A 25,359-nucleotide genomic window follows, 5' to 3' on the forward strand; every position below is an offset into this window, starting at 1 on the left:
TGGGCCCACTAACAACTGTACTGAGGTTGCCTAAACTCAGTTCACATCGAACCCTTAGAAGCAGCAGATCGAGGACAAATTCATCCCATTAGTCTGGGCTGGATTCGAACCGTGGTCGCATAGAAAATGACTAATTTTTGGTCAATTTTGTGGCCAACAGTAGTTGTCCCTGCAGACAGGTTGCATAGACTATTCCCTTGTATATAGAAGATTAAGGGGTGAGCTAATTGAGGCATTTAACATGATTAAAGGATTTGATAAGGTTGATAGAGAAAAACTATTTCCTTTAGTGGGAGAGTCCAGAACAAGGGGGCACAATCTTAAAATTAGAGCTAGGCCGTTCAGGGGTGATGTCAGGAAGTACTTCTTTACACAAAGGGTAGTGGAATTCTGGAAATCTCTCCCCCAAAAAGCTGTTGATTGATAGATTTTTGTTAGGTAAGGGTATTAAGGGTTACGGAACCAAGACGGGTAAATGGAATAAGATACAGACCAGCCATGATCTAACTGAATGGTGGAACAGCCTCTAGGGGTTGAATGGCCTACTCCTGTTCCTATGTTCCAGACACTGGCTGCTAAAGAAAGATTGAAGATTGTGACAGTGTTACTGAAGGTTAATTGAGAAATAATTCGCAGTTGATTGGGGAATTCCATGAACCAGCAACTCCCAGCAGGCACAGCTCATGACTGTATAATGGATGGAAAATCACAGGCTGCGTACTCACAATTTCCCAAGATGTGCTCAATGCAAACAATGCTCTCTGTTGGATGTCAGATTGCAGAAGCACCTTTATGTCCATGGGGCACTTTGGAATTGGTTGGTTCATTGGGTTAGCACATCGACCTTTCGCCTCTTGGATCAGCAGTTGATTCCAGCAGAGTGATGGGCTGGAAGTTTCGGGCAGTCTCAACGAGGGCAGGTGGGAAGTTGGTTCAATTTTGGTTTTTGGCCACTCTTCCATTTGGGTACTTAAGGACAGCTAGCTCCTGTAGTGGTGAGAATGGAGAAAGAACGAAAAGTTGTGAGCGAAATGCAGTGGCCCATATTTTCCTCCACTCACAAATTGTAGCCAGAAAGCAGACTTGAATAAACAACTGCCGCAATAATGGCAAGAAATGGTAACAAATTATTGTACTGCTTTGAGGATTCCTCCAACTTCAAAATAGCAATAATGTTTTTCCACCAGTTGGAGCGGCCAGGAGCTCCAAGAGGGAGTTCTGCTTGAAGGGAGCGAAGGCCAGATAGTCAGGGATACAGTTTTGTAGTCCTAACTCTGACACATGTTCCCTTTAAGCGTAGCTTTCCTTAGGATTAGTGAATTTATCCATACGTTTTTATAGGGGGCAACTTGAGATAAGAATAATTATTAAATAGGCAGTCCATCTTGCCTTTAGAAATTGCTTTGTTACTGTGAGCACAAAGAAAGATTATTGAGAGGAAGCTTGACTTGTAACAGGTACCCCATAAGCATTGACTGCAAATCATAGTTTGTGTGGTAGGAAAAATGGAAAGAATATTTTTCCGATTTTTATTTTTACTGACGGGTCAGACTGGTGCGCGCACTCTTAAGAGAAGTGAGCCTCAAATGTTGTTCTTAGTGTCAAACAGCTGTGTCTTTACTGGCTACTAAAAGAAAAATGCTGATAGATGACAGATTATTTTACTGTAAATGATTGCTGCATGTATCTGTTGGTACACTTTACAGTGCTGATGTGCTTACTGGCTGCTTTTTCATCTTTGGGTTTATTTCTTTACAAGCTAATTAACGGTAAAGTGCTGGTGAATTTCCAGGGCATTTTTTTCTGTAAAGTTTTCTTGTATTTGCAGGCCTTTTGCTGTACAATGCAGCTGTACACTGGTCTTTTATATGAAATGCATCTATACAGAAATGCATTTAACTCACAACACGGAAAAAGGCCATTCAGCCCAATTGGTCCTTGTCGTGTCTACCCATCGCACGAGCAAATAGCCTAATCACATTTGCCCACCCTGTTCCCTATCCCTTCAAACCCCCTTTCCTTCATCCCGCTCTCCAATCCAATCTTGATTGTTGACACAGTTTCTGCCTCAACCACTAACCCTGGAAGTGAATTCCACAGTCTCACAACTCTGTGAAAAAGTTTCTCCTGCCCTCTGTTCTAAATCTCTTACACTTATTCTTGTACCTATGGTCCCTCATTATTGACCCCTCAACTACTGTAAACAGTCTGCTTCTGTCTACCCTGTCCCATCCTCGCATAATTTTAAATACTTCTATCATATCACCCCATAATCTGTGGGGAAAAGAAAACAAGCATTTGTTTATATATAAAGATTGCTTCATTCTCAAACACCAGTGTGTTTACATACTCATCAAGTTTAATATGTTAGTGTGAACATACCATAAACTATCAGCTCAACAGCGGTGTGATGCGATTTTGGCTTCACACCTTTATCTCAAGTTAAACGAGAGCCCCGAAATTCCTCAGCTTTTCTTGAGTGGAAATTACGTGACCTGGACCGTGGGGTGGCGGTGGGGAGAAGGGTAGTGGTTGAATCTGGGGCACAACTCAGTTCCACCAGGACCCCGCCCCTGATCCAAAATCCAGCAGGAAAGGAGCACAGCCGCTCCTTGTGCCTGTTCCCTTTCCGCGGCTGATGAGGTGGGATTAGAGGGATGACGTCAGGCTAGATCCCCTCTGCGTTGCCCCCCGGTGAGCTGTACGCATGGATGAAGTGGTCGTGGGGCCCCGCATCTTTTTAAATGTCAACTTTCCTTCGGCAAAATTAAATGCTGTGCATTTCAGATTTTCTTCTTTCAACTTTGTGGTATCTAAGCCAGTTTCAGTACTCCACAGCAGCATAAATCCCCCCCCCCCTGCTAGTTTCACTGCTACGGTTTGACTTGTTGCATCCTTAGTGCAACATTTCTTTGTATGTATCTTTAACAGCTACGGCTTTCCTTCATGGAAGGGGAAAGGAAGAAAGAAAGACTTCACAGCCAATGAAGTACTTTTGGAGTGTAGCCACTGTTGTAATGTAGAAAGCGCAACAGCCAATTTGTGAACAGCAAGCTCCCACAAACAGCAATGTGATAATGAAAGGAAGAAATACTTGCATTTATATAGCGCCTTTCACGACCACTGGACGTCGCAAAGCTCTTTACAGCCAATGAAGTATTTTTGATGTGTAATCACTGTTGTAATGTGAGAAATGCAGCAACCAATTTGTGCACAGCAAGCTCCCACAAACAGCAATGTGATAATGACCAGATAATCTGTTTTTGTTATGTTGATTGAGGGATAAATATTGGCCAGGACACCGGGGATAACTCCCCTGATCTTCTTCAAAATAGTGCCATGGGATCTTTTACATCCAGCTGAGAGAGCAGACAGGGCCTCAGTTTAACGCCTCATCTGAAAGACAGCACCTCTGACAGTACAGCACTCCCTCAGCACTGACACTGGAGTGTCAGCCTGGATTATATGCTCAAGTCCTTGGGGTAGGACTGGAACCCACAACATTCTGACTCAGAGGCGAGTGTGCTACCCACTGAGCCACAGCTGACACCAGATAACCTGTTTTATTGAGATTGGTTGAGGGATAAGTATTGACCAGGACACCTGCTCTTCTTCAAAATCATGCCGCAAGATCTTTTATCTCCACCTAGGAGGGCAGGCCGAGCCTTGGTTTACTGTCTCATCCAAAAGACGCATCTCCAACAGTGCAGCATTCCCTCAGTACTGCACTAAATCTATAACCTTTCTTTTTTGTTTTTTCATAATTTAACCCTTTATTAACGAGCATTCCATTTGACAAAAGGATGTTACACATGTGCCCAGGTTCCACCATGCTGTAGGCCCAGATTTACTGGTCTTTCAGTTCCCAAACGTGGCATATGGTAGATTACAGAGTGACATAAGAACATAAGAATTAGGAGCAGGAGTAGGCCATACGGCCCCTCGAGCGTGCTCCACCATTCAATAAGATCATGGCTGATCTTCGACCTCAACTCCACTTTCCCGCCCGATCCCCATATCCCTTGATTCCCCTAGAGTCCAAAAATCTATCGATCTCAGCCTTGAATATACTTGACGACTGAGCCTCCACAGCCCTCTGGGATAGAGAATTCCAAAGATTCACAACCCTCCGAGTGAAGAAATTCCTCTTCATCTCAGTCTTAAATGGCTGACCCCTTATCCTTAGACTATGTCCCCTCATTCTAGACTCTTCAGCCAAGGGAAACAACCTCTCAGCATCTGAGGTGGTGTTGTAGGTCCAGTGCCCCTCCTGCCACTGTCTTCAGGCAGGAATCCACAGTGCTCGATACCAACCATTCTTCTCTTCATGTTAGTCTTGCCAAAGAAGGACTGAGGCTATCTGGCGTGCTGACTGATTCCAATCTTTGTCTCCAACTTACTTTTTAGCATCAGTCTGGGTCTAAAATATATTCTCTTGGCAAAGTTGACGTCCTCTGGATCAATCTCTCCTCGAGCACATCACATAGTGTACTGAGTGGAACCAATCCCCAAGGGATCTATTTCTGCATGTGCTGCTGTTAGGCCGGCACAGCCATTTCCTGCTAGTAATTGTTTTCAGCGCATGCAATCAATATTTTTAAAGAAATAATTATATATTTGTTTAAACTTACAAAGAAGACACTGAACAGCTTTCTTAAAAATAAATGTTTGGAGGTTTGAAGATTGAAGTTTACAGGTAGGCTGACTCCTCCATCAATTACTGGATTCAAAGTTGACCCCTCAATGTCCAGCCCAGAACTGCAGTGCCAGTGGAATGATGCCACACCTGGTGGGCACAGGATAAGTCTCAGTGAATTACCAGCCACCAATCCAATCAAGGGGCTAGGAGCGTGAGGCTCAAACTCTTTGGAGGTGATTTTAGCTCAGGTGCGGGATGGTGTCGTGTCATCTGAATTTCGAGTTTCCCACACGAATCTAAATGGATGTGGAAGTTTGATGCAATTTTAACTCAATTGGCCAATTGATTTCCAATGTGTGGGAAGCCTTTGCAAGGGGGATTTTCATGACTGAAAGTCCCCTCCGATGACGTCATCATTGCTGCTGCATTTAAGGTCCACAGCAAGCCTTGCTTCTTCTGCAGGCTTCCAAGCTTCCTCCATTTGGTGTCAGAGGGACCTGCAGGAGAGATGACAAGCAGGAGGGCAAGAGCAGCTCCTCGCTTTGACGTGGCAGCACTTCAGGCATTGGTGGATGGGGCTGGGGCCAACAGGGAGGTCCTGTTCCCTTCATCAGGGAGGAAGAGGCCTCCCACTCAGACCAAGGCTGTGTGGATGCAGGTGGCTGAGGAGGTCAATTCCTTGGGAGTCACCCGCAGAACCTGGACACAGTGCAGGAAAGGATTTCATGACCTTCAGCGCACTGGAAAAGTGAGTATGAATTTCCCACCACCCTCAAGCTGATCCCCATTGCCTTTCCTCACCAGCACTCAGCTTCAGCAATCACTTCCTTCACATCCCACTTGACACTGACATCCATGCACCCTTACCCATTCCCTCTCTCTCTTTGCTCACATTCACATAACTATTCCACCATGCAGCCCTCACACTCCCTCTCACTCTGGTGCTTTGAACACAACTGACAACACACAGGGAGGGTCCTTGGTCTTGCAACCTCACTCCATATTTGTCTCCTTCTAAGTATCTATGCTATGCAATCTCTGCACTCACTCCTTCATTCTCACTCAACCTCCACTTGTCTCCCTCATTGCAGGAAAAGAGAGCTCACAACAAAAGAGAGCGAGCTAGGTCAGGAGGAGGGCCACCCTCAGTAGCCCACCTGACCCCCTGGGAGGAGGCCGTCCTGGAAATCATTGGTATTGAGGATGATTCACGCATGGAGGACAGACAGACGGGTGCAACACAGCAAGCTGGTGACAGAAAAGTTTCCCATCTCTCTCTTTGACATTGCATGAGTCACTGATAATGATTGTCAAGCTGTGACAGATGGACTCATGAGCATCTGCAAAAAGCTATGTGCATGTAGCCTTGGCATCACATCTGTAACTCTTTCCTTTACTCCCCCACAGGACCATCACAAGCATCCGTCCCCCCTAGCCAGGAAGAAGAGGCTGAGCAGCCAGACTCCTCAGAGGAAGTGGCAACCTCTGAGGGCGCAGCGTCAGCAGAATTCTGCACACCCAGCACCAGCGCAGACACTCACACCTCGGTGGGACCTTCGGGACATAGAGTAGTGTTGTCACCTGGTGTATCACAGCTCACAAGTGAGCATCAGCAGATTGTGGAGACAGGAACAGCAGTGGAGAGTCCTAGTCGGAGGGCGCAGGACTCTGCCAGCTTGGCTCAGCAGCATGTTGACCCTCTGCCTTTGGGTCCATCCATGAGATCAGCGGTGATGGAACTCCAGGCACAGATGCAGGAGTCTCTGGCAGGTTTTGTCTCTAGGGTCGCTGTGAGTGTGGAGCGAATGGAGGAGTCCATACCAAACATGAGCAGAGCCTTTGTGGAGTCATTGGCGCATGAACGCATCAACGTGGAAAGAATGGCTACCTCCATGTTAAGGCTGGCTACCATGCAGGAGAGTGTGGCTACGGTAGAGCAGAGGAGGGCTACGGCCATGGAGGAGCTTAGTCGCCAGGGTATGGAAAACATGGTCATTGTTCAGAATAGAATGACATCTCTTGAGGAGCGATGGGCATCTATTGAACAGAGAAACCAGACCTTCATGGAAGTCCTTCTGAGTAGGACTGCCATTGCAGATACAGGTCCCCATGGCCCCCCTGATATGCAGCAAGGTGCTCTCCAGCCACTTGCAGGCGCTGAGGGGGACCTGACCCATGAGAGGGAGGTTGGTGGCAGTCCTCAAGGAAGTGGGGGTTCCTCTCCAAGCACTCACACTTCCATGCCACAGCAGAGCCCTCGGTCAGAGCCCCACCGGAGTCCACACCCAAGTGAGATAAGCATCTCAATCCCTGCACAGCTGCAGGAGCAGCAGACTGTTGACGAGCCCTCACAGGCTCGCAACCCCAGAGGACGCCCGCCAAAGGTGTTGAGACAGGAGCAGCAGGAAAGTGAGCAAGGGGCCTTCACATCTGCTGAACCCACAAGGAAAGTACTACGTAGGAGCATGCGTAAGAGGAAAATTCTGCACAAGTAGTCACAAGGGTAGTCACTTGGGTGAACTGTTGTGTTTATTGTAAAAGTGCCATCAGTTGGTTCTTGTACATAAAAATTCTGATGGCAACTGTTGCAGTTGTGGCATGTGTTATTTCGCGAATGGGACTTTCACATTGAGGGCTTAGGATAACTTGCACTTGTCAGTATGCTGGTCAAATAGCTAGAAATCCGCAGGGTCTTGGCCATTGTCGATGCTCAGGTAAGAAGCTGCGAAGCAAAAGTGTTTGATTGACTATGCTAAGCAAATCTGGCCAGGATGAGTGCGTTCCTTGCATCCCGGGCAGCAATGTTCTCGCATAATGGTGCTGCTGGTTGATGGGCCTCTGCAGGATCTTCATTTTCGCCCTCCTCCTCCTCCTCTGAGGAGGATATGTGAGGAGCCATTTGGTCCTCCGGAATCTGCAAGCCACGACGCTGTGTCATGCTGTGAAGTACACAGCAAACCACGATGATTCTGGAGACACTGGCTGCTGAGTACTGTAGGGCTCCACCTGATCTATCCAGGCATCTGAAGCGCATCTTCAGCAAACCGATGGTTTACTCGGTAATGGATCTGGTGGAAATGTGGCTGGAGCAGCGCTCCTCAGCTTCGTTGGCTGGCCTCCTCAACGGCATCATTAGCCATGTCCTCAGGGGATAGCTCTTGTCTCCAAGTAGCCATCCGTTAAGTTGGTCTGGCAGACTGAATAGCGGAGGCACACTAGACTGGCGCAGTATGAAGGAGTCATGGAAACTGCCAGGGTACATAGCACAAACATGCAAAATTTCCTCCTTGTGGTCACACACCAGCTGAACGTTGAGGGAGTGGAAGCCCTTGTGGTTGACAAAAATACCTGGATTGCGATGGGGTGCCCTAAGGGCCACATGTGTGCAGTCAACAATGCCCTGCACCCTTGCAAAGCCTGCCAGATGAGCTAATCCAACCGCTTGCGCCGTGACACTTGCTCGATCCTTGGTGAAATGGATGTGATTGTGAGTGAGGGCAAAGAGGGCATTGGTTACCTGCATGATGCAAGTGTGTGCGGCCGCCTGGGAGATGCCACTGATGTCTGCTGCTGATCCCTGGAATGAGCCTGAGGCAAAAAAGTTGAGTGCGGTGGTGACTTTGATGGCCACTGGTAATGGTTGTCCACCTGGTCCTCTGGGCAGCAGGTCTTGCTGTAGCATTGCGCAGATGTCAGTCACTACCTGTCGCGAAAGTCGGAGCTGCCTTTGGCAGTGCTGCTCAGAGATGTTGAGGTAGCTGACCCTGCGTCCATAGACCCTGTTTGGGGGGTATCTCCTGTGCCGACGGACTTCCAGGCGCTGGCCCCTTATGGCCTGTGCAGCCTCAGGTGGGTGAGCAGCAGCCTGGCGCTCCTGCTGCTGTTGCTGGTACTGCTGTTGTTCCTGGTTCTGCTGGTGCCGTGGCTGGTGCTCAAGCTCCTCTAACGCACAGATGGGAAGGAAATAAATGGCTCCCATGCTTCTGGTATATGCCTCCGTTGAGGAAGCACTGAGTGAAGGTGGTGAGAGGGGTTTCCCAGGAGGTCACAATGGAGATGGGTGTGAGGCACCAACCTTCCACAGGTGTGGTTAAGCCTTGTAAAAGTTGCCCCAGACCTGAGACCACGAAGTCCTGCCACCTGCAAATCATGGCTGATCAAATCTCTTCCTTAATGGTTGACCTGCAGTTGAAAGTCACCAATGCAATAGTGTTCCCACCAGGTTTCACAGTCGTGATTCCCACCAGGCGTGTTTTACGTGGGAAAAGGGTTAGAGTTGCAAGGGCCTGTTAAAATAGGATTATGGAGGCCATTTAGTGGTAATTAAGGGCCTTAAAGACCAGTCCCGCCTGTTGGATGCGGGGCGGAGTCAGGACCATCAGACACTCCTGAGTTAAAATTGCTCGGATTCGGGAACCAGGCGGGGGGGGGGGGGTCCCGCTCACCAGTTTTGCGATTTTAACCCCTGCCCACCTCCAAACCCGACTCCACGGCTCAATGAAAATCGAGGCCTTTATGTTTGCCATCTAAATGAATTACTGCCATTTTGTAATTATTTCACTTTCCTTTGATTGACAAGCTTACTTTCCATCCAAAATGAGAGCAGGCCCATCTGATGTGAGATGAAAACACCTTTTATTAGTGGACTTTTTTTCTGAATTTTTTTGTGCCTCTCCTGTGTGACACATCATTCCAAGGCTGGGAGAGGGAGAAGTGAATGCGTTGCCCTCAGGTGGGTCTCCAGCCTTCAGTTGGGTGTTCTTCTCCCTGGTGGTTGCCCTGTCCCCAGGTGTTTGTCCTTCCCCCCCCCCCCCAGGTGTTTGTCCTGCCCCTGCGTGAATGCCGTGCCCCCTGGGGAATTCCCTGCCCTCATGTGTGTCTTCTGGCTTCAGGTATGTGTACTAACCACCAGGTGACTGCCCTGCCCCAGGTGGGTGTCCCGCTCTTAGGTGACCACCCCTCCTTTTGGCCCATATACGCAAAGCAAAGCAGAGCTACATTTTCCGAGGCTCACCCCCACAGTTGGGACTTTGTCCACAGCGTATCAGAAAACTCTGGCTGCCCTGGGCTCAGTTTCCTCTCCAGTAATGGATGGAAATGGCAGGTGATGAACCCACCATTTCCATGTGGCGCCGAGGCTTTGTTGTGTTGGCGGTTCTTGAAAAATGTAGCCAATAGAAAGAGATGTACAGCAAGGCAGGGATACCTATAGAGAAACTGCACTCAGAAAGAAAGGGGTTTTGGTCTTAGTTGTGTCAGCTGTGACTCAGTTGGTAGCACTCTCACCTCTGAGTCAGAAGGTTGTGGGTTCAAAGTCCCACTTCAGAGAATTGAGCACAGATTCCAGGCTGACACCCCAGTGCAGTACTGAGGGAGTGCTGCACTAGTGGAGGTGCTGTCTTTCAGATGTGAAACCGAGGCCCCGTCTGTCCTCTCGAGTGGACATACAAGATCCCATGGCACTGTTTCAAAGAAGAGCAGGGGAGTTCTCTCCAGCATCCTGGCCAATATTTATCCCTCAACGAACATCAATAAAACAGATTATTTAGTCATTATTACATTGCTGTGCGCAAATTGGATGCCACGTTTCCTAAATTACAACAGTGACTAAACTCCAAAAGTACTTCATTGGTTGTAAAGTGCTTTGGATCGATCTGAGGTCATGAAAGGCATGATATAAATGCAAGTTCTTGTTCTTCTTTTTGTTTGTTTATCTGCCAATTAAAGTAAACACATCCGATATTTGATTGATTTAATTATTGATTCCGGTGGATGATAAATATTTACATTTTCACTTGAATCAGTAAAAAGGATCTAGGAACCTTGAACCAGGGGGGCAGAGGGACCCAGAAGAAGCCTCTCATCCCTCAGTATGGCTAATCTGCTAACATATAAATTGTCTCATTCCATTTCCATAATTAAAGCATGGCTCAGGAAGATATTTTTAGAAATTCCGTCATAAATTTCCAGGAAGTACATAGGGGATCTGAACTAATAGGGTATACCTTAGAGACATAGATGTAATGTGTTAACAGATATGAGAGTCATAACCTGTGCCATCGCAACATGTAACATGATCAATTACTAATGCTGCTGTAATGAAGACAAGAACCAGGCTCCGATTTAATTCTTATTCTAATTCTCTTTTCTCCCCTTCTCTCCTCATGCACCATCCGCAAGTCCTCCACCATCAACATCCTGGGGGTCACCATTGACCAGAAACTGAACTGCACCAGCCACGTCAATGCCATGGCTACTGTAGCAGGCCAGAGTCTGGGTATTCTGTGGAGAGTGGCTCACCTTCTGACTCCCCAAAGCCTCTCCACCACCTAAAATGCACAAGTCAGAAGTGTGATGGAATACTCTCCACTTGCCTGGATGGATGTAGCTCCAACAACACTCATGAAGTTCAACCCCATCCAGGACAAAGCAGTCCACATGATCGGCACCCCATCCACCACCTTAAACATTTACTCCCTCCACCACCAGCACACTGTGGCTGCAGTGTATGCTATCATCAGTAACTCACAAAGGCTTCTTTGGCAGCGCCTCCCAAACCTGTGACCTCTACCACTTAGAAGAATAGGGCAGCAGGTGCATGGGAATGCCACCACCTCCAAGTTCCCCTCCAAGTTACACACCAGCCTGACTTGGAAGTATATCGCCGTTCCTTCATCGTCGCTGGGTCAAAATCCTGGAACTCCCTCCCTAACAGCACTGTGGGAGTACCTTTACCACACGGACTGCAGCGGTTCAAGAAGACGGCTCACCACCACCTTCTCGAGGGCAATTAGGGGTGGGTAATTAATGCTGGCCTTGCCAGCAATGCCCATATCCTGAGAATGAATCTTTTTTAAAGTCCCACACCACATGGTTGACCTAGCCAGCCTTGTTCACACCCCAAGAACAATTTTTTTTTAACTGATTTGCATAAGGAATTATGACGAGTTTGCTAATGACCCAGTGGGTTACTGCACTCTCTGATGTGAGCGATGCAAACCTGGTGTCCCAGGTTTTATCTTCAATGTGAAAGAAAAGAAAGAAAGACTTGCATTTATATAGCGCCTTTAATGACCACCGGACATCTCAAAACACTTTACAGCCAATTAATATGTGCTGAGTTAGAAGTAAGGACAGTACAGTTGACCTCAGTGTCGCTGAGTTTTGTTAGCCAACTGATGTACTGTGTCTCTAAATACAAGTTAGGTTCAGCCCGTCAAATCAGACATGGCTACATATTATATTATAATCAATTTAATCAACAAAGCAACAACATTTCATAGCAGTAAGAGATCATCTCGCTTCATTCCGCCCTGAGGCAACCTTACCTAAAAACAGGAATGATACTGACGGTGAAATCTGGCCCTTATGTGCTGGCTGATAAGGCCGGTTTGAATGAAAAAATGGTGGCTGTCTCGCTTCCGCCCAGCTCCGGCGCGAAACACGACGGCTGCCATTTTTGGCAGGTCAGGAGCGCTGCTGTTGTCTGCACTCACTCCAGATATTTTTTAAATGTTGAGAAATATTAAATGTTGGTGTTCAGAGAGATGTGGGGGTCCTCGTACAGGAAACAGAGAGTTAACATGCAGGTAGAGCAAGCAATTAGGAAGGCAAATGGCATGTTGGCCTTTATTGCAAAAGGGTTAGAGTACAAGAGTAAGGAAGTCTTGCTACAATTGTACAGGGCCTTGCTGAGACCACACCTAGATAGAGTACTGTGCACAGTTTTGGTCTCCTTATCTAAGGAAGGATGTACTTGCCTTAGAGTCGCTGCAATGAAGATTCACTAGATTGATTCCTGGGATGAGAGGTTTGCCATACAAGGAGAGATTGAGTAGATTGGGCTTATACTCCCTGGAGTTTAGAAGAATGAGAGGTGACTTCATTGAAATATATACGATTCTGTGAGGGATTGACAGGGTAGATGCGGAGAGAAAACAGAAAATGCTGGAAATACTCAGCAGGTCAGGCAGCATCTGTGGAGAGAGAAACAGAGTTATTGTTTCAGGTCGATGACCCTTTGTCTGAACTGGAAAAAGTTGGAGATGGAACAGGTTTTTAAGCAAGTGTAGGGGCAGGGAAATGGAGAGGGGAGGAAAGAACAAAAGGGAAGGTCTGTGATAGGATGGAAGGCAGGAGAGATTAAGAGACAAAAGGGATGATGGTGTAAGGCAAAAGGAGATGGTAATGGGACAAGTTAAGAAACAAAAGATGATTATAGATGAAGTGTAAATGGCAATGGCAGATTGATCGACAGCTGCCATGTGAGAGAGAAAAAAAAGATAGGGGCAGAGGTTATGGTCTGAAATTGTTGAACTCAATGTTGAGTCTAGAAGGTTGTAAAGTGCCTAATTGAAAGATGGGGTGCTGTTCCTCGAGCTTACGTTGAGCTTCGCTGGAACAGTGTAAGAGGCCGAGGATGGAGAGGTCAGAGTGGGAGTGGAGCGGAGAATTAAAGTGACAGATGACCAGAAGCTCGGGGTCACCCATACAGACTGAACGGAGGTGTTCCGCAAAGCAGTCACCCAATCTGTGTTTGGTCTCCCCAATGTAGAGGAGACCGCATCATGAGCAGCGAATACAGTATACTAAATTGCAAGAAGTACAAGTAAATCGCTGTTTCACCTGGAAGGAGTGTTTGGGGCCCTGGACAGTGGGAAGGGAGGAGGAGGTAAAAGGGCAGGTGTTGCATCTCCTGCACTTGCACATGAAGGTGCCGAGCGAAGGGGAAGGGGTGTTGGGGGTGATAGAGGAGTGGACCAGGGTGTCGCGGAGGGAGCGGTCCCTTCGGAATGCTGTTAACTCTGTTTCTCTCTCCACAGATGCTGCCTGACCTGCTGAGTATTTCCAGCATTTTCTGTTTTTATTTCAGATGTCCAGCATCCACAGTATTTTGCTTTTGTATTAGATGCTGAGAGGTTGTTTCCCCTGGCTGGAGAGTCTAGGGGGCATAGTCTCAGGATAAGGGATCGGCCATTTAAGACTAAGATGAGGAGGAGTTTCTTCACTCAGAGGGTTGTGAATCTTTGAAATTCTCTACCCCAAAGGGCTGTGGATGTTGAATCGTTGAGTATTTTCAAGGCTGAGATAGATAGATTTTTGGACTCTGGGGGAATCAAGGGATATGGAGATTGGGCAGGAAAGTGGAGTTGAGGTCGAAGATCAGCCATGATCTTATTGAATGGAGGAGCAGGCTCAAGGGGCCGTATGGTCTACTCCTGCTCTTAATTCTTATGTTCTTATTATAAAAGCCACCACAAAGTAAACTTTCCAATACAACTTTATCCATATATGCATCCAATATTACATCAAAAAATCAACTGATTACCCTTGTGCATTCCTTTAGTGAGTGTCTTGCGTATGCCTTTGCCTATCCTAGTGCTCTTACGCTACCCTTGGCTGCAGCATGGCTGGTGTAAGGCTGCTGACTTTAAGTGGGAGGGACTGCAGATGGCTGGGAGTGTGAAATCGAGCGTCTTCTCCTTCTTCTTCACTCTCCTCTTCCTCTTCTTGGTTAACCATTGGCTGGGCAGGCTGGATTTCTTGGGTGTCATGAAATGAGGAAGGCAAGGGTAGGGTTGTGGTGAGAGAAGGGGGGTAAAGCCAGAGGTGCTTGCTTACACCATGTGCAGCTTGTAAATCAGAAGATATTGTGGGATATGGGGTATGTGGGATGTGAGAAGGAGGATGACGTATGAGATTACCGGCATCTTCTATCCTTTCAGCCCTGCCATTGGCCAAGAGCTCAGCCATGCTCCTGCCAAGAATGATCAGCACCGTCTCCTCCAAGGGGGTGAGGTGAAGCTAGGAATGTGAGATTTTTGGTAGGTGAGTGATGGGGGGAGGGGGTCATGCATTGAGCAGTGTGAGAGGCGAGTGGTGCAGTTGGTAGGAGACAGCTTTTGACGATGCATTCACTGACCTTGACTACTTGTCTGCGGTCATGAAACTTCTTTGGGCACTGGAGCTAGGTCCTGGGGGTGACACTGCTGGCAGTGATAGCCTCGGCAATCTGGTTCAACATTCTTCTTTCTGGAGGGCCTCCTTGCCCCCTGTGGTTAAAGGACCTCTCTTCCAGTGTTCACCTACTGCATAAAGCTCGAGTGCTGCATCCGAGACCCTGGGTGCCCTTTCCCTGGTCTGTTGAGCCATTTGGGTTAGTGCTGAAGCACTTTTACCATTTTTCATCAGCAGAAGGCAGCTCACCTTTAAGAGGTGCAGACTGCCTTTAAGAGGCGCAGGCTAGCCTCGCTCGAATATCGTGAACTTCGGCCTCTGCTGAGCGCACAGCCTGTCAGCAGCATGTTCAGCGTTGGCTGTGCGTTGCAATCATTATAATTAGCAGGCAGCACGAAGTTGACGTGCTGCCTGCGCTCCTTGAACAGGCGTGGGCATATCACGCATTACGGTGCCCGCGCCCGTTTTACAGCAGTATGGAATTTCACCCCTACTGTCTCTATCCTGGGAATTCCGCTGGCTAAGGAGTGGAGGGTTTACGGTAGCTCTTAAATGCAGACTCTCTCCTGTTATACCGTTCCTTATCACGGCCACAGACAGTCAGCATGTCTCACCAGATGCATTCTCCTTTGTTTCCCAGACTTTCCATGAACTTTCTTACATTTGTCTGAATAGATGGCAATGGGTACCAACACCATATCACCCAGCACATTCTTATTCAGCCTTGGGGCCTGCTCTGACAGCTGCAATGCGTTCCTTAAACAAATCACTGCAATCCTGTGGCTGCCCTGATTAACCTTTTCCATTCCAATCCAGCACATTCACAGTCAGTTATTATACAACAGTTAGGAGGGGACATATCAGCGAGTGTTCCTGATCCTGATTACGATCCAATAACTCATGCTGGAAAGTGCAGAAGCCAGGATAGCTGTATTCCTGGGATAGTTGGATTACTGGATTCCCAGGATAGCTGTATTCCCGTGATTGCTGTATTGCCCGGATTGCCGGATCCCCGGGATTGCGGAATTCCCGGGATAGCCGAATCCCCCGGATTGCGGGATAGCCGGATCCCCAGGATTGCGGGATTCCCGGGATAGCCGAATCCCCGGGATAGCGGGACCCCCGCTGACCGCGATCTGTTGCCAGGCTGGAGCGCCTCGGTTGCCCCGGTAACGCTGTATTTGTTTGGTTCGGGCCGATCAGCAAATCAGAGCCGCGGGCGGCGCGGACACGGAGCAGGCGGCGCCGGGCTCGGTCCCCGGTCTCCGGTCCCAGCCTGAGCGCCCAGCCGTACCCATGACTTCTCCGCTGCCCAGTCCTCTCGGGAGAACCTCGGGCACCCCCAGCCCTAGGCCCCACACACCGGAGGGTTCACGCGAATCGCTGGGCGTCCAGGATTCCCTGGATTCGCCCGAATTGGTCAAAGTCACACCAGCCCAGAGCATCTTGGAGATCAAATCGACGACAGAAGTCGGTGTCCAGGAGTGGCCGAACGGCTGGAGATACCAAGGGGAATTTCAAGAGAACCTGAAGCACGGACAGGGGGAATTTCAGTGGGTCAACGGGGAGGTAAGTGAGTCCAATGCCCACCTCGACAGAAGTGACAACAGAAAAATGGGACATTAGGCCCAACCAGTCCATGTGAGCGTTTACCCTCCACACTAGCAAATAGTTCTAATCACATTTACGGGCCCTGTCCCCACATCCCTTCAACCCCCTTTCCTTTATCCCCCTATCCAATCTAATCTTGACGTATGAAGAGAGATTGGGTCGATTGGGCTTATACTCGCTGGAGTTTAGAAGAATGAGAGGGGATCTCATTGAAACTTATAACATTTTAACAGGACTATACAGACTAGATGCAGGAAGGATGTTCCCGATGGCTGGGGAGTTCAGAACGAGGGGTCACAGTCTAAGGATAAAGGGTATGCCATTTAGGACAGAGATGAGGAGGAATTACTTCACCCAGAGAGTGATGAACCTGTGGAATTCTCTACCACAGAAGGCAGTGGAGACCAATTCATTAAAACTATTCAAGAAAGAGTTGGATATATTTCTTAAGGCTAAAGAGATCAAGGGATATGGGGAGAAGGCAGGGACAGAGTACTGAATTTGGATGATCTGCCATGATCTCATTGAATGGCGGAGTAGGCTCGAGGGGCCGAATGGCCTATTCCTGCTCCTATCTTCTATGTTTCTATGTTGACATAGCTTCTGCCTCAACCACTAACCCTGGAATGAATTCCACAGCCTCACAACTCTGTGTGTGTAAAGAGGTTTCTCCTGCCCTCTGTTCTAAATCTCCTACTTTTAATCTTGCATCTGTGACCCCTCGTTCTTGACCCCTCAACTACTGGAAACAGCCTGCTTCTCTTTACCCTGTCCCATCCTTTCATAATTTGAACTCTTCTGTCATATCGTTGCATAATCTGTGTTGTTCAAATGAAAAAAAGACATCAGGTGCACTGGCTCATCCACAAATTAAGTGGTCATTTTTTGATATGTTTCTAACTGGGAGGGGACAACTGTCAAGGCATCCTATTCTTTCCTTCGGCAAACTCATAGAAAAGTTTCCTACAAGCCATTTCTTGGCAGATCTTCAAAAAGTGCTGTGGGAGAAAAGCAAAATACTGCGGATGCTGAAAATCTGAAATAAAAACAGGAAATGCTGGAAATACTCAGCAGGTCAGGCAGCATCTGTGGAGAGGGGAAGGTAGGCTTAATGTTTCACAGCAATGACCATTCAAAAGGTCAACGAAATGTTAACTCTGTTTCTCTCTCCACAAATGCTGTCTGACCTGCTGAGTGTTTCCAGCATTTCCTGTTTTAATTTGTACAGAGCCCTGTGGGGAGTTCACCCACTGTCTCCCAGGGGGTGGTGCGAGGGGTGTTTTTGCATTAGGACCGCTCATTCGTAAAGTAAGCACTTGAATATTTTCAACGTTCATTAAGTTTTCTTCATTTTAAAGATAACAAAATGAATTAATGTTAGTACTGGAGAACAGGGCGTTTGAGCCAGCTGTCAAGAGCTGCTTAGATACAACGTAAAACCCCCTCTACACTGCCCATCAAACACTCCCAGGTCAGGTACAGCACGGGTTAGATACAGAGTAAAGCTCCCTCTACACTGTCCCATCAAACACTCCAGGGCAAGTACAGAATGGGTTAGATACAGAGTAAAGCTCCCTCTACACTGTCCCATCAAACACTCCCAGGGCAGGTACAGCATGGGTCAGATATAGAGTAAAGCTCCCTCTACACTGTCCATCAAATACTCCCAGGGCAGGTACAGCACGGGTTAGATATAGAGTAAAGCTCCTTCCACGCTGTCCCATCAAACACCCCTCGGGCAGGTTAGATACAGAGTAAAGCTCCCTCTACACTGTCCCATCAAACACTTCCAGATCAGGTACAGCACGGATTAGATACAGAGTAAATCTCCTTCTACACTGTCCCATCAAATGCTTTAAATCAGGTTCATAGAAACAACAACAGCAACTTGTATTTATGTAGTGACTTTAACATCGTAAAACATCCCAAGGCGCTTCACAGGAGTGTTATAATACAAAAAACATTGACACGGAGCCACATGAGGATAAATTAGGGCAGATGACCAAATGCTTTGTCAAACAGGTAGGATTTAAGGAGTGTCTTAAAGGAGGAAAGAGAGGTAGCGAGGTGGAGAGGTTTAGGGATGGAATTCCAGAGCTTAGGGCCTAGGCAACAGAAGGCACGGCCAACTATGGTGGAGTGATTATAATCAGGGATGCTCAGGAGGGCAGAATTGGAGGAGCACAGATATCTCGGGGGTTGCGGGGGGATGGTTGTGGGCTGGAGGAGATTACAGAGATAGGGAGGAGCGAGGCCATGGAGGGATTTAAAAACAAGGATGAGAATTTTAAAATCGAGGCGTTGCATAACCGGGAGCCAATGTAGGTCAGCGAGCACAGGAGGGTTGGGTAAACGGGACTTGGTGCGAGTTAGAACTTGAGCAGCCGAGTTTTAGATGACCTCAAGTTTACGTAGGGTAGAATGTGGGAGGCCAGCCAGGAGTGCATTGGAATAGTCAAGTCTAGAAGTAACAAAGGCATGGATGAGGGTTTCAGCAGCAGCTGAGCGGAGGCAGGGGCGGAGACGGGCGATGTTAGAGGTGGAAATAGGCGGTCTTAGTTATGCCGCAGATATGTGGTCGGAAGCTCATTATGGGTCAAATATGTCACCAAGGTTTCAAATCAGACAGATGCAAGGGAGTGGGATGGAGTCGGTGGCTAGGGAATGGAGTTTGTGGTGGGGACTGAAGACAATGGCTTCGGTCTTCCCAATATTTAATTGGAGAAAATTTCTGCTCATCCAGTACTTGATGTCAGACAAACAGTGTGTCAATTTAGAGACAGTGGAGGGGTTGAGAGAAGTGGTGGTGAGGTGGAGCTGGGTGTCGTCAGCGCACATGTGGAAACTGATGCTGTGTTTTCAGATGATGTCACCAAGGGGAAGCATGTAGATGAGAAATAGGAGGGGGGCCAAGGTTGGATCCTTGGGGGACCCAAGAGGTAACGATGCGCTCGCGGGAAGAGAAGCTGTTGCAGGTGATTCTCTGGCTACGAATGGATAGATAAGAATGGAACCAGGCGAGTGCAGTCCCACCCAGCTGGATGACGGTGGAAAGGCGTTGGAGTAGGATGGAGTGGTCAACCATGTCAAAGGTTGCAGACAGGTCAAAAATGACGAGGAGGGATAGTTTACCTTTGTCGCAGTCACAAAGGATGTCCTTTGTGACTTTGATGAGAGCCATTTTGGAACTGTGACAAGGGTGGAAACCTGATTGGAGAGATTCAAACATGGAGTTGCGGGACAGATGGGCATGGATTTGAGAGGCGACAACACGTTCAAGGACTTTGGAGAGGAAAGGGAGGTTGGAGAGGGGCGGTAGTTTGCAAGGACGGAGGGGGTCAAGGGTTGTTTTTTCGAGGAGAGGCGTGATGACGACAGATTTGAAGGAGGGGGACAGTACCTGAGGAGAGAGAACCGTTAACAATGTCAGCTAACAAGGGAGCCAGCAAGGGAAGTTGGGTTGTCAGCAGTTTGGTGGGAATAGGGTCATGGGAGCAGGAAGTAGGTTTCATTGACAAGATGAGCGCGGACAGGTCATGAGGGGAGATCGGTGAGAAACTGGAGAAAGATGCACATTCAGGACCAGTGCAGGGGGAAACCTTAGAGGAAATTTAGCCCCGTGGGCTAGGGAAGGAAGGGAAGTGGCAGAGGCAGCTGATCGGATGGTCTCAATCTTAGAGACAAAGAAGTCCATGAGCTCCTCGCACTTGTTGTCGGAGGTGAGGGTGGAGGAGACAGAGGAGATGGGTTTAAGAAGACATTTAGCAGTAGAGAATAAAAGCTGGGGGTTATCTTTGCATTCCAGAATGGTCCTGGAATAGTGAGCAGTTTTAGCAGACGAGAGCAGGACCCGATAATGCTTTATGCGGTCCAGCCAGATCTGGCGATGAATGGCTAAAGCAGTTGCCTGCCATGTCTGGCACAATAGAAAACCATTTAGCCCATCATTTTTGTAGCAGTACTGGCTTTTCCACTGCAGTTGTATACTCCCATCCCATTCTCCTGCCCTTTCTCCACATCCATTTATATCTTTCCTAACCAATTTTCTTTTAAATGATGTTACAGTCTCTTCCTTAGTAACTCCTTGTGATTAATGCATCCCATATCAGCTGTGCCTCAGTTGGTAGCACACTCGCCTCCTGTGTCAGAAGGTTGTGGGTTCCAGTCCCACACCAGTGACTTGAGCACATAAAGCTAGGCTGACACTCCAGTACAGTGCTGAGGGAGTGCTGTGCTGTCGGAGGTGCCGTCTTTCGGATGAGATGTTAAACTGAGGCCCCGTCTGCTCTCTCAGGTGGACGTAAAAGATCCCATGGCACTATTTCGAAGAAGAGCAGGGGCATTATCCCCGGTGTCCTAGCCAATATTTATTCCTCAACCAACATAACAAAAACAGATTATCTGGTCATTATCCCATTGCTGTTTGTGGGAGTTTGCTCTGCGCAAATTGGCTGCCGCATTTCCCACAGTTGGCTACACTTAAAAAAAAAAAGTACTTAATTGGCATTTGAGACGTCTGGTGGTTGTGAATGGTGCTATATAAATGCAAGTCTTTCTTTTCATGTGCTAATAGCCTTCGGTGTGATAAAAGTTATTCTAATTTCCCCTTCCGTTTTCTAGTGATAATCCTCAAGCTATGCCCCTTTGTTGACAATGTGCTAGGCAGTGAAAATGACCTTTCGCTCGTCACACATTTAGAATTTTCTAAATCTCTACTAACCTCTGTTCTCGTGAAAAGAGACCATTTTTTGAGCCTTCTTGGTGGTGTAATTCTCAAGAGTTGGCAGCACCTCTTCAGAACCAGTATGGGTTACTGCCTTGAGGGCAGGCGGTAAGGTGAAAAAGGCCCTGTACGATGATCAGGTTTATTTAATGGGGTAATTTCCCAATTTTTGCACTCCTAGCCTTGCCCACTGGAGTGCACGGCGTGGATCATTTTCCAACCACTACTGGAAATGTGTGGAAATGTTGCCGCATCATGGGGCCTGCACACGAGACAAGACTCCAGGTTGACGAACTTAAGTCAGAAAAATGTCCCACATAGCTGCAACTTTGCGCTGCATTTCCCCTGCTCATGTCCTTCCGTGCTCTGAAGGCAGCTTCATCTCCCCCCATCCAAACAGTTCAAGCACTGGCTTTATTTCTTCCTTTCTTGTGTAGTACCACCCATGAAGACCCTGTGTGTTTTATTATTGCAGTATTATATAGGGCAGTTCTACAAAGATCATCGCCATGGAAATGGGAGCTACATCTGGCCAGATGGGACCAAATTCACAGGAATGTTTTACCTAGATCGAAAAGATGGATATGGGACCTTAGAAATGAAGGATGGCTCCATATTCCAGGTATTTGATAACTTCAACACATGGAGGGAGAAAAAAGTGTGAAACAATTTTCTTGAAGGAAAGGCTGGTCGGTCAGCAATGGTTGTGTTTTAAATATTCATTCATGAGATGTGGCCATTGCTGGCAAGGCCGGCATTTATTACCGATCCCTAATTGCACTTGAGAAGGTGGTGGTGGGCTTCCTTCTTGAACCGCTGGAGTCCGTCTGTTGAAGGTGCTCCCAGAGTGCGATGACTCAGCGACCCAGCGACGATGAAGGAATGGCGATATATATCCTAGTCAGGCTGGTGTGTGACTTGGAGGGGAACATGCAGGCGGTGCTGTTCCCATGCGCCTGCTGCCCTTGTCCTTCTAGGTTGTGGGTTTGGGAGGTGCTGCCTAAGAAGCCTTGGTGAGCTGCTGCAGTGCATCTTGTAGATGGTGCACACTGCAGACATGGTGTGCCAGTGGTGGAGGGAGTGGATGTTTCAGGCTGTTTAAGGTGATCAAAGTAAACTGGGTAGATAGAAAAGAGCAGAGTTCCAAAATTGGCAGTGCCAGCAATTAACCTCGCCCACCAGCGGCGTGCATTGGGGAATGGTGGGCGCGCTGCCCACAATTTCCAATCTGGGGAGAAATCGCAGATGAGGTGCCTGCCAGCAGCACAACCCTGGAGAACTGAGAGGGTGTCCTGTTTCTACTGCAGCCCCACAATATGATGCATCTGCCTTGTTCTGGATTTCACTATGTTTGCACTGTGAGATGCACTCAGCGACCAGCAGCTTTAAGATAGAAATGGGGGGAGTTAATTGATGAACTAGTCAAACCTAGAGAGGATAAAACCCCTGGTCTGGATAGATTTTATCCATGCATACTAAAAGAAGCTAGGGAAGAGATAGCAGAGGCACTAGGATATATATATACATAAAAATTCATTAGAAAAGGAAATAGTGCCAGAGGATGGGCAAAGAGCTAATGTGATTCTTATATAAAGAGGGAGACAGAACAAGTCCAGGGAACTACATACCAGTTAGCTTAAAGTAGGAAAGATAATGGAATCTTTACTCAAAGATGCCATAGGAAAACATCTAGAAACCAAAAATATAACAGAGTAGTTAGCACAGATTTCAAAAGTGGTGGTCATGCTTGACCAGCCTTATTGAGTTCTTTGAAGAAGTAACAGAAAGAGTAGGCAAAGGTAATGCAGTGGATGTACGGTAGCATAATGGTTATGTTACTGGACTAATGATGCCTGAAATGTGAATTCAAATCACCACTACAGCCGCTGGAGAATTTAAATTAAATTAAATTAAATAAACCTGGAATAAAAAGATGATCATGAAACTACTGGATTGTCATAAAAATCCATCTGGTTCACTAATCTCCTTTAGGAAAGGAAATTTGTTGTACTGGTCTGGCCTATATGTGACTCCAGACCCCCACCCATCTGATATGGCCTAGCAAGCCACTCAGTATATCAAACTGCTGCAAAGAATCCCATTAAGCGAAGGTAGTTTTTGTTAAGCTGTTCTCTGCCATTTCCTCTCTGACCGTTCTACTGTAATCCCAAAACTAGGAGGTTCCCACCCCCATCAGTCTTCTTCTTCTTAGGCAGTCCCTCGGAACCGAGGATGACTTGCTTCCACATTAAAAATGAGTTCTCAGGTGACTGATGAGTCCAATGCGGGACCTACAGTCTCAGTCACAGGTGGGGCAGATGGTGGTTGAAGGGGCGGGTGGGTGGGGTGCTTGGGTTGACGTGCGCTCCTTGCGCTGCTTGCGCTTGGCTTCTGCTTGCTCCCGGCGAAGAGACTCGAGGTGTTCGGCGCCTTCCCGGATGCTTCTCCTCCACTTTGTGTGGTCTTGGGCCAGGGATTCCCAGGTGTCAGTGGGGATGTTGCACATTTTCAAGGAGGCTTTGAGGGTGTCCTTGAAGCGTTTCCACCTGGGGCTCTCTTGCCATGTAGGAGCTCCGAGTAGAGCGCTTGTTTTAGGAGTCTCGTATCGGGCATGTGGACGATGTAACCCGTCCATCGGAGCTGATCGAGCGTGATCAAAGCTTTGATGCTCGGGATGTTGGCCTGAGCAAGAAAACTGACGTTGGTGTGCCTACCCTGCCAATGGATTGCAGGATCTTGCGGATGCAGCGTTGGTGGTACCTCTCCAGTGCTTTGAGGTGCCTGCTGTACATGGTCCATGTCTCTGAGGCATACAGCAGGGCAGGTATCACTGCTGCCCTCTAGACCATGAGCTTAGTGCCAGGTTTGAGGTCCTGGTCTTCAAACACTCTCTTCCTCAGGCGACCGAAGTCTGCACTGGCACACTGAAGGCGGTTGTGGACTTTGTCATTGACGTCTGCCCTTGTTGACAGTAGGCTCCCAAGCTTTGGAAAGTGGTCCACGTTGTCCAAGGCCTTGTCGTAGGTTTTGATAATCGGGGGGGCAGTACTGTGTGGTGAGGGCAGGTTGGTAGAGGACCTTTGTCTTACGGATGTTTAGTGTAAGGCCCATGCTCTCGTATGCTTCGGTGAAGTCATTGACGATGGTTTGGAGTTCGACCTCCGAATGAGCGCAGACTGCATACTGTAATTCGACGACAGAGGATGGGACGACCTTGGATCTGGGCTGGAGGCGTTGGAAGTTGAACAGTTTCCCATTTGTTCTGTAAATTAGCTCCACTCCAGCAGGGAGCTTATTGAGGGTGAGATGGAGCATTGCAGCAAGGAAGATCGAGAAGAGCGTTGGTGCGATGACTCAGCCTTGCTTGACCCCAGTCCGTACGTGAATTGGGTCTGTGGTGGAACCGTTGGTCAGGGTCATAGCTTGCATGTCATCGTGAAGCAGGCGGAGGATGGTGACAAGCTTTTGAGGGCAGCTGAGTTTGAGGAGGACACTCCATAATCCCTCACAGTTGACAGTGTCGAAGGCGTTTGTGAGATCAAAGAAGGCCATGTACAGCGGTTGGTGCTGTGCCCTGCATTTCACTTGTAATTGACGCGCGGTGAAGATCATGTCCATTGTGCCCCTTAGTGGGCGGAATCTGCATTGCGACTCTGGGAGGAGCTCTTCTGCCACTGGGAGAAGGTGATTGAGGAGGATTCTTGCGATGACTTTCCCTGTGGCAGACAGCAGGGAAACTCCTCTGTAATTACCGCAATTGGTCTTGTCACCTTTCTTGAAGATGGTCACAATTACGGCGTCTCTGAGATCCCCTGGCATGCTCTCCTCCTTCTGGATAAGAGAAATGAGTTCATGAATTCGCGCCAGTAGTGCTTCGCTGCCATGCTTTAGTGCCTCGGCAGGGATTCCATCTGCTCCTGAGGCCTTGTTGTTCTTCAGTTGTCGGATGGCCTTTTCAACCTCATGCCGGGCTAGGGTTGCGCTGAGATGGTGGCAGGTAGCATACCGCGGGATGGAGTTGAGGACACTCGCGTCGAAGACGGAGTCTCGGTTAAGGAGATCTTTGAAGTGATACTTCCAGTGGCAACTGACTGCCTCTCTGCCCTTGATGAGTACCTCTCCATTCTTGGCCCGCAGTGGGGTAGGACCTTGGGTGCTTGGGCCGTCGATGGTCTTGAGGGCGCTAAAGAATCCATGCATGTCGTGGTTGTCGGCTAGCTGCTGGATCTCCTGCGCTTTCTCCACCCACCATCTGTTCTGTAGGTCGCGAGTTTTTTGTTGGACTTCTGCCTTCAGGCGTCTATAGAGCTGCTTTCTTGCTCTCGAGCTGTGTTGCTGTTTCCAGATCAGGAATGCCTTGCGCTTGCGGCTTATTAGCTCCTGGATCTCCTGGTCATTCTCATCGAACCAGTCTTGGTGTTTCCTGGTC

General features: G+C 48.1%; 1 protein-coding gene across 1 annotated transcript in view; it reads left to right on the forward strand.

Moving 5' to 3' along the window:
- Nucleotides 1–15,583: 15,583 nt before the first annotated feature.
- Nucleotides 15,584–25,359, forward strand: part of ankmy1 (ankyrin repeat and MYND domain containing 1) — a 195,984-nt gene continuing 186,208 nt past the window's right edge. Inside the window, exons 1-2 of the mRNA XM_085990767.1 lie at nt 15,584–16,165; nt 21,406–21,552. Coding sequence (XP_085846893.1) covers nt 15,893–16,165; nt 21,406–21,552 — 420 coding nt within the window. The 5' untranslated portion in view covers nt 15,584–15,892. The remainder of the gene's footprint in view (nt 16,166–21,405; nt 21,553–25,359) is intronic.

Source organism: Somniosus microcephalus, chromosome 6 (genome assembly GCF_052327205.1).
Source record: "Somniosus microcephalus isolate GS21.2 chromosome 6, FLI_Smic_1.0, whole genome shotgun sequence".
Lineage (NCBI taxonomy): Eukaryota > Metazoa > Chordata > Chondrichthyes > Squaliformes > Somniosidae > Somniosus > Somniosus microcephalus.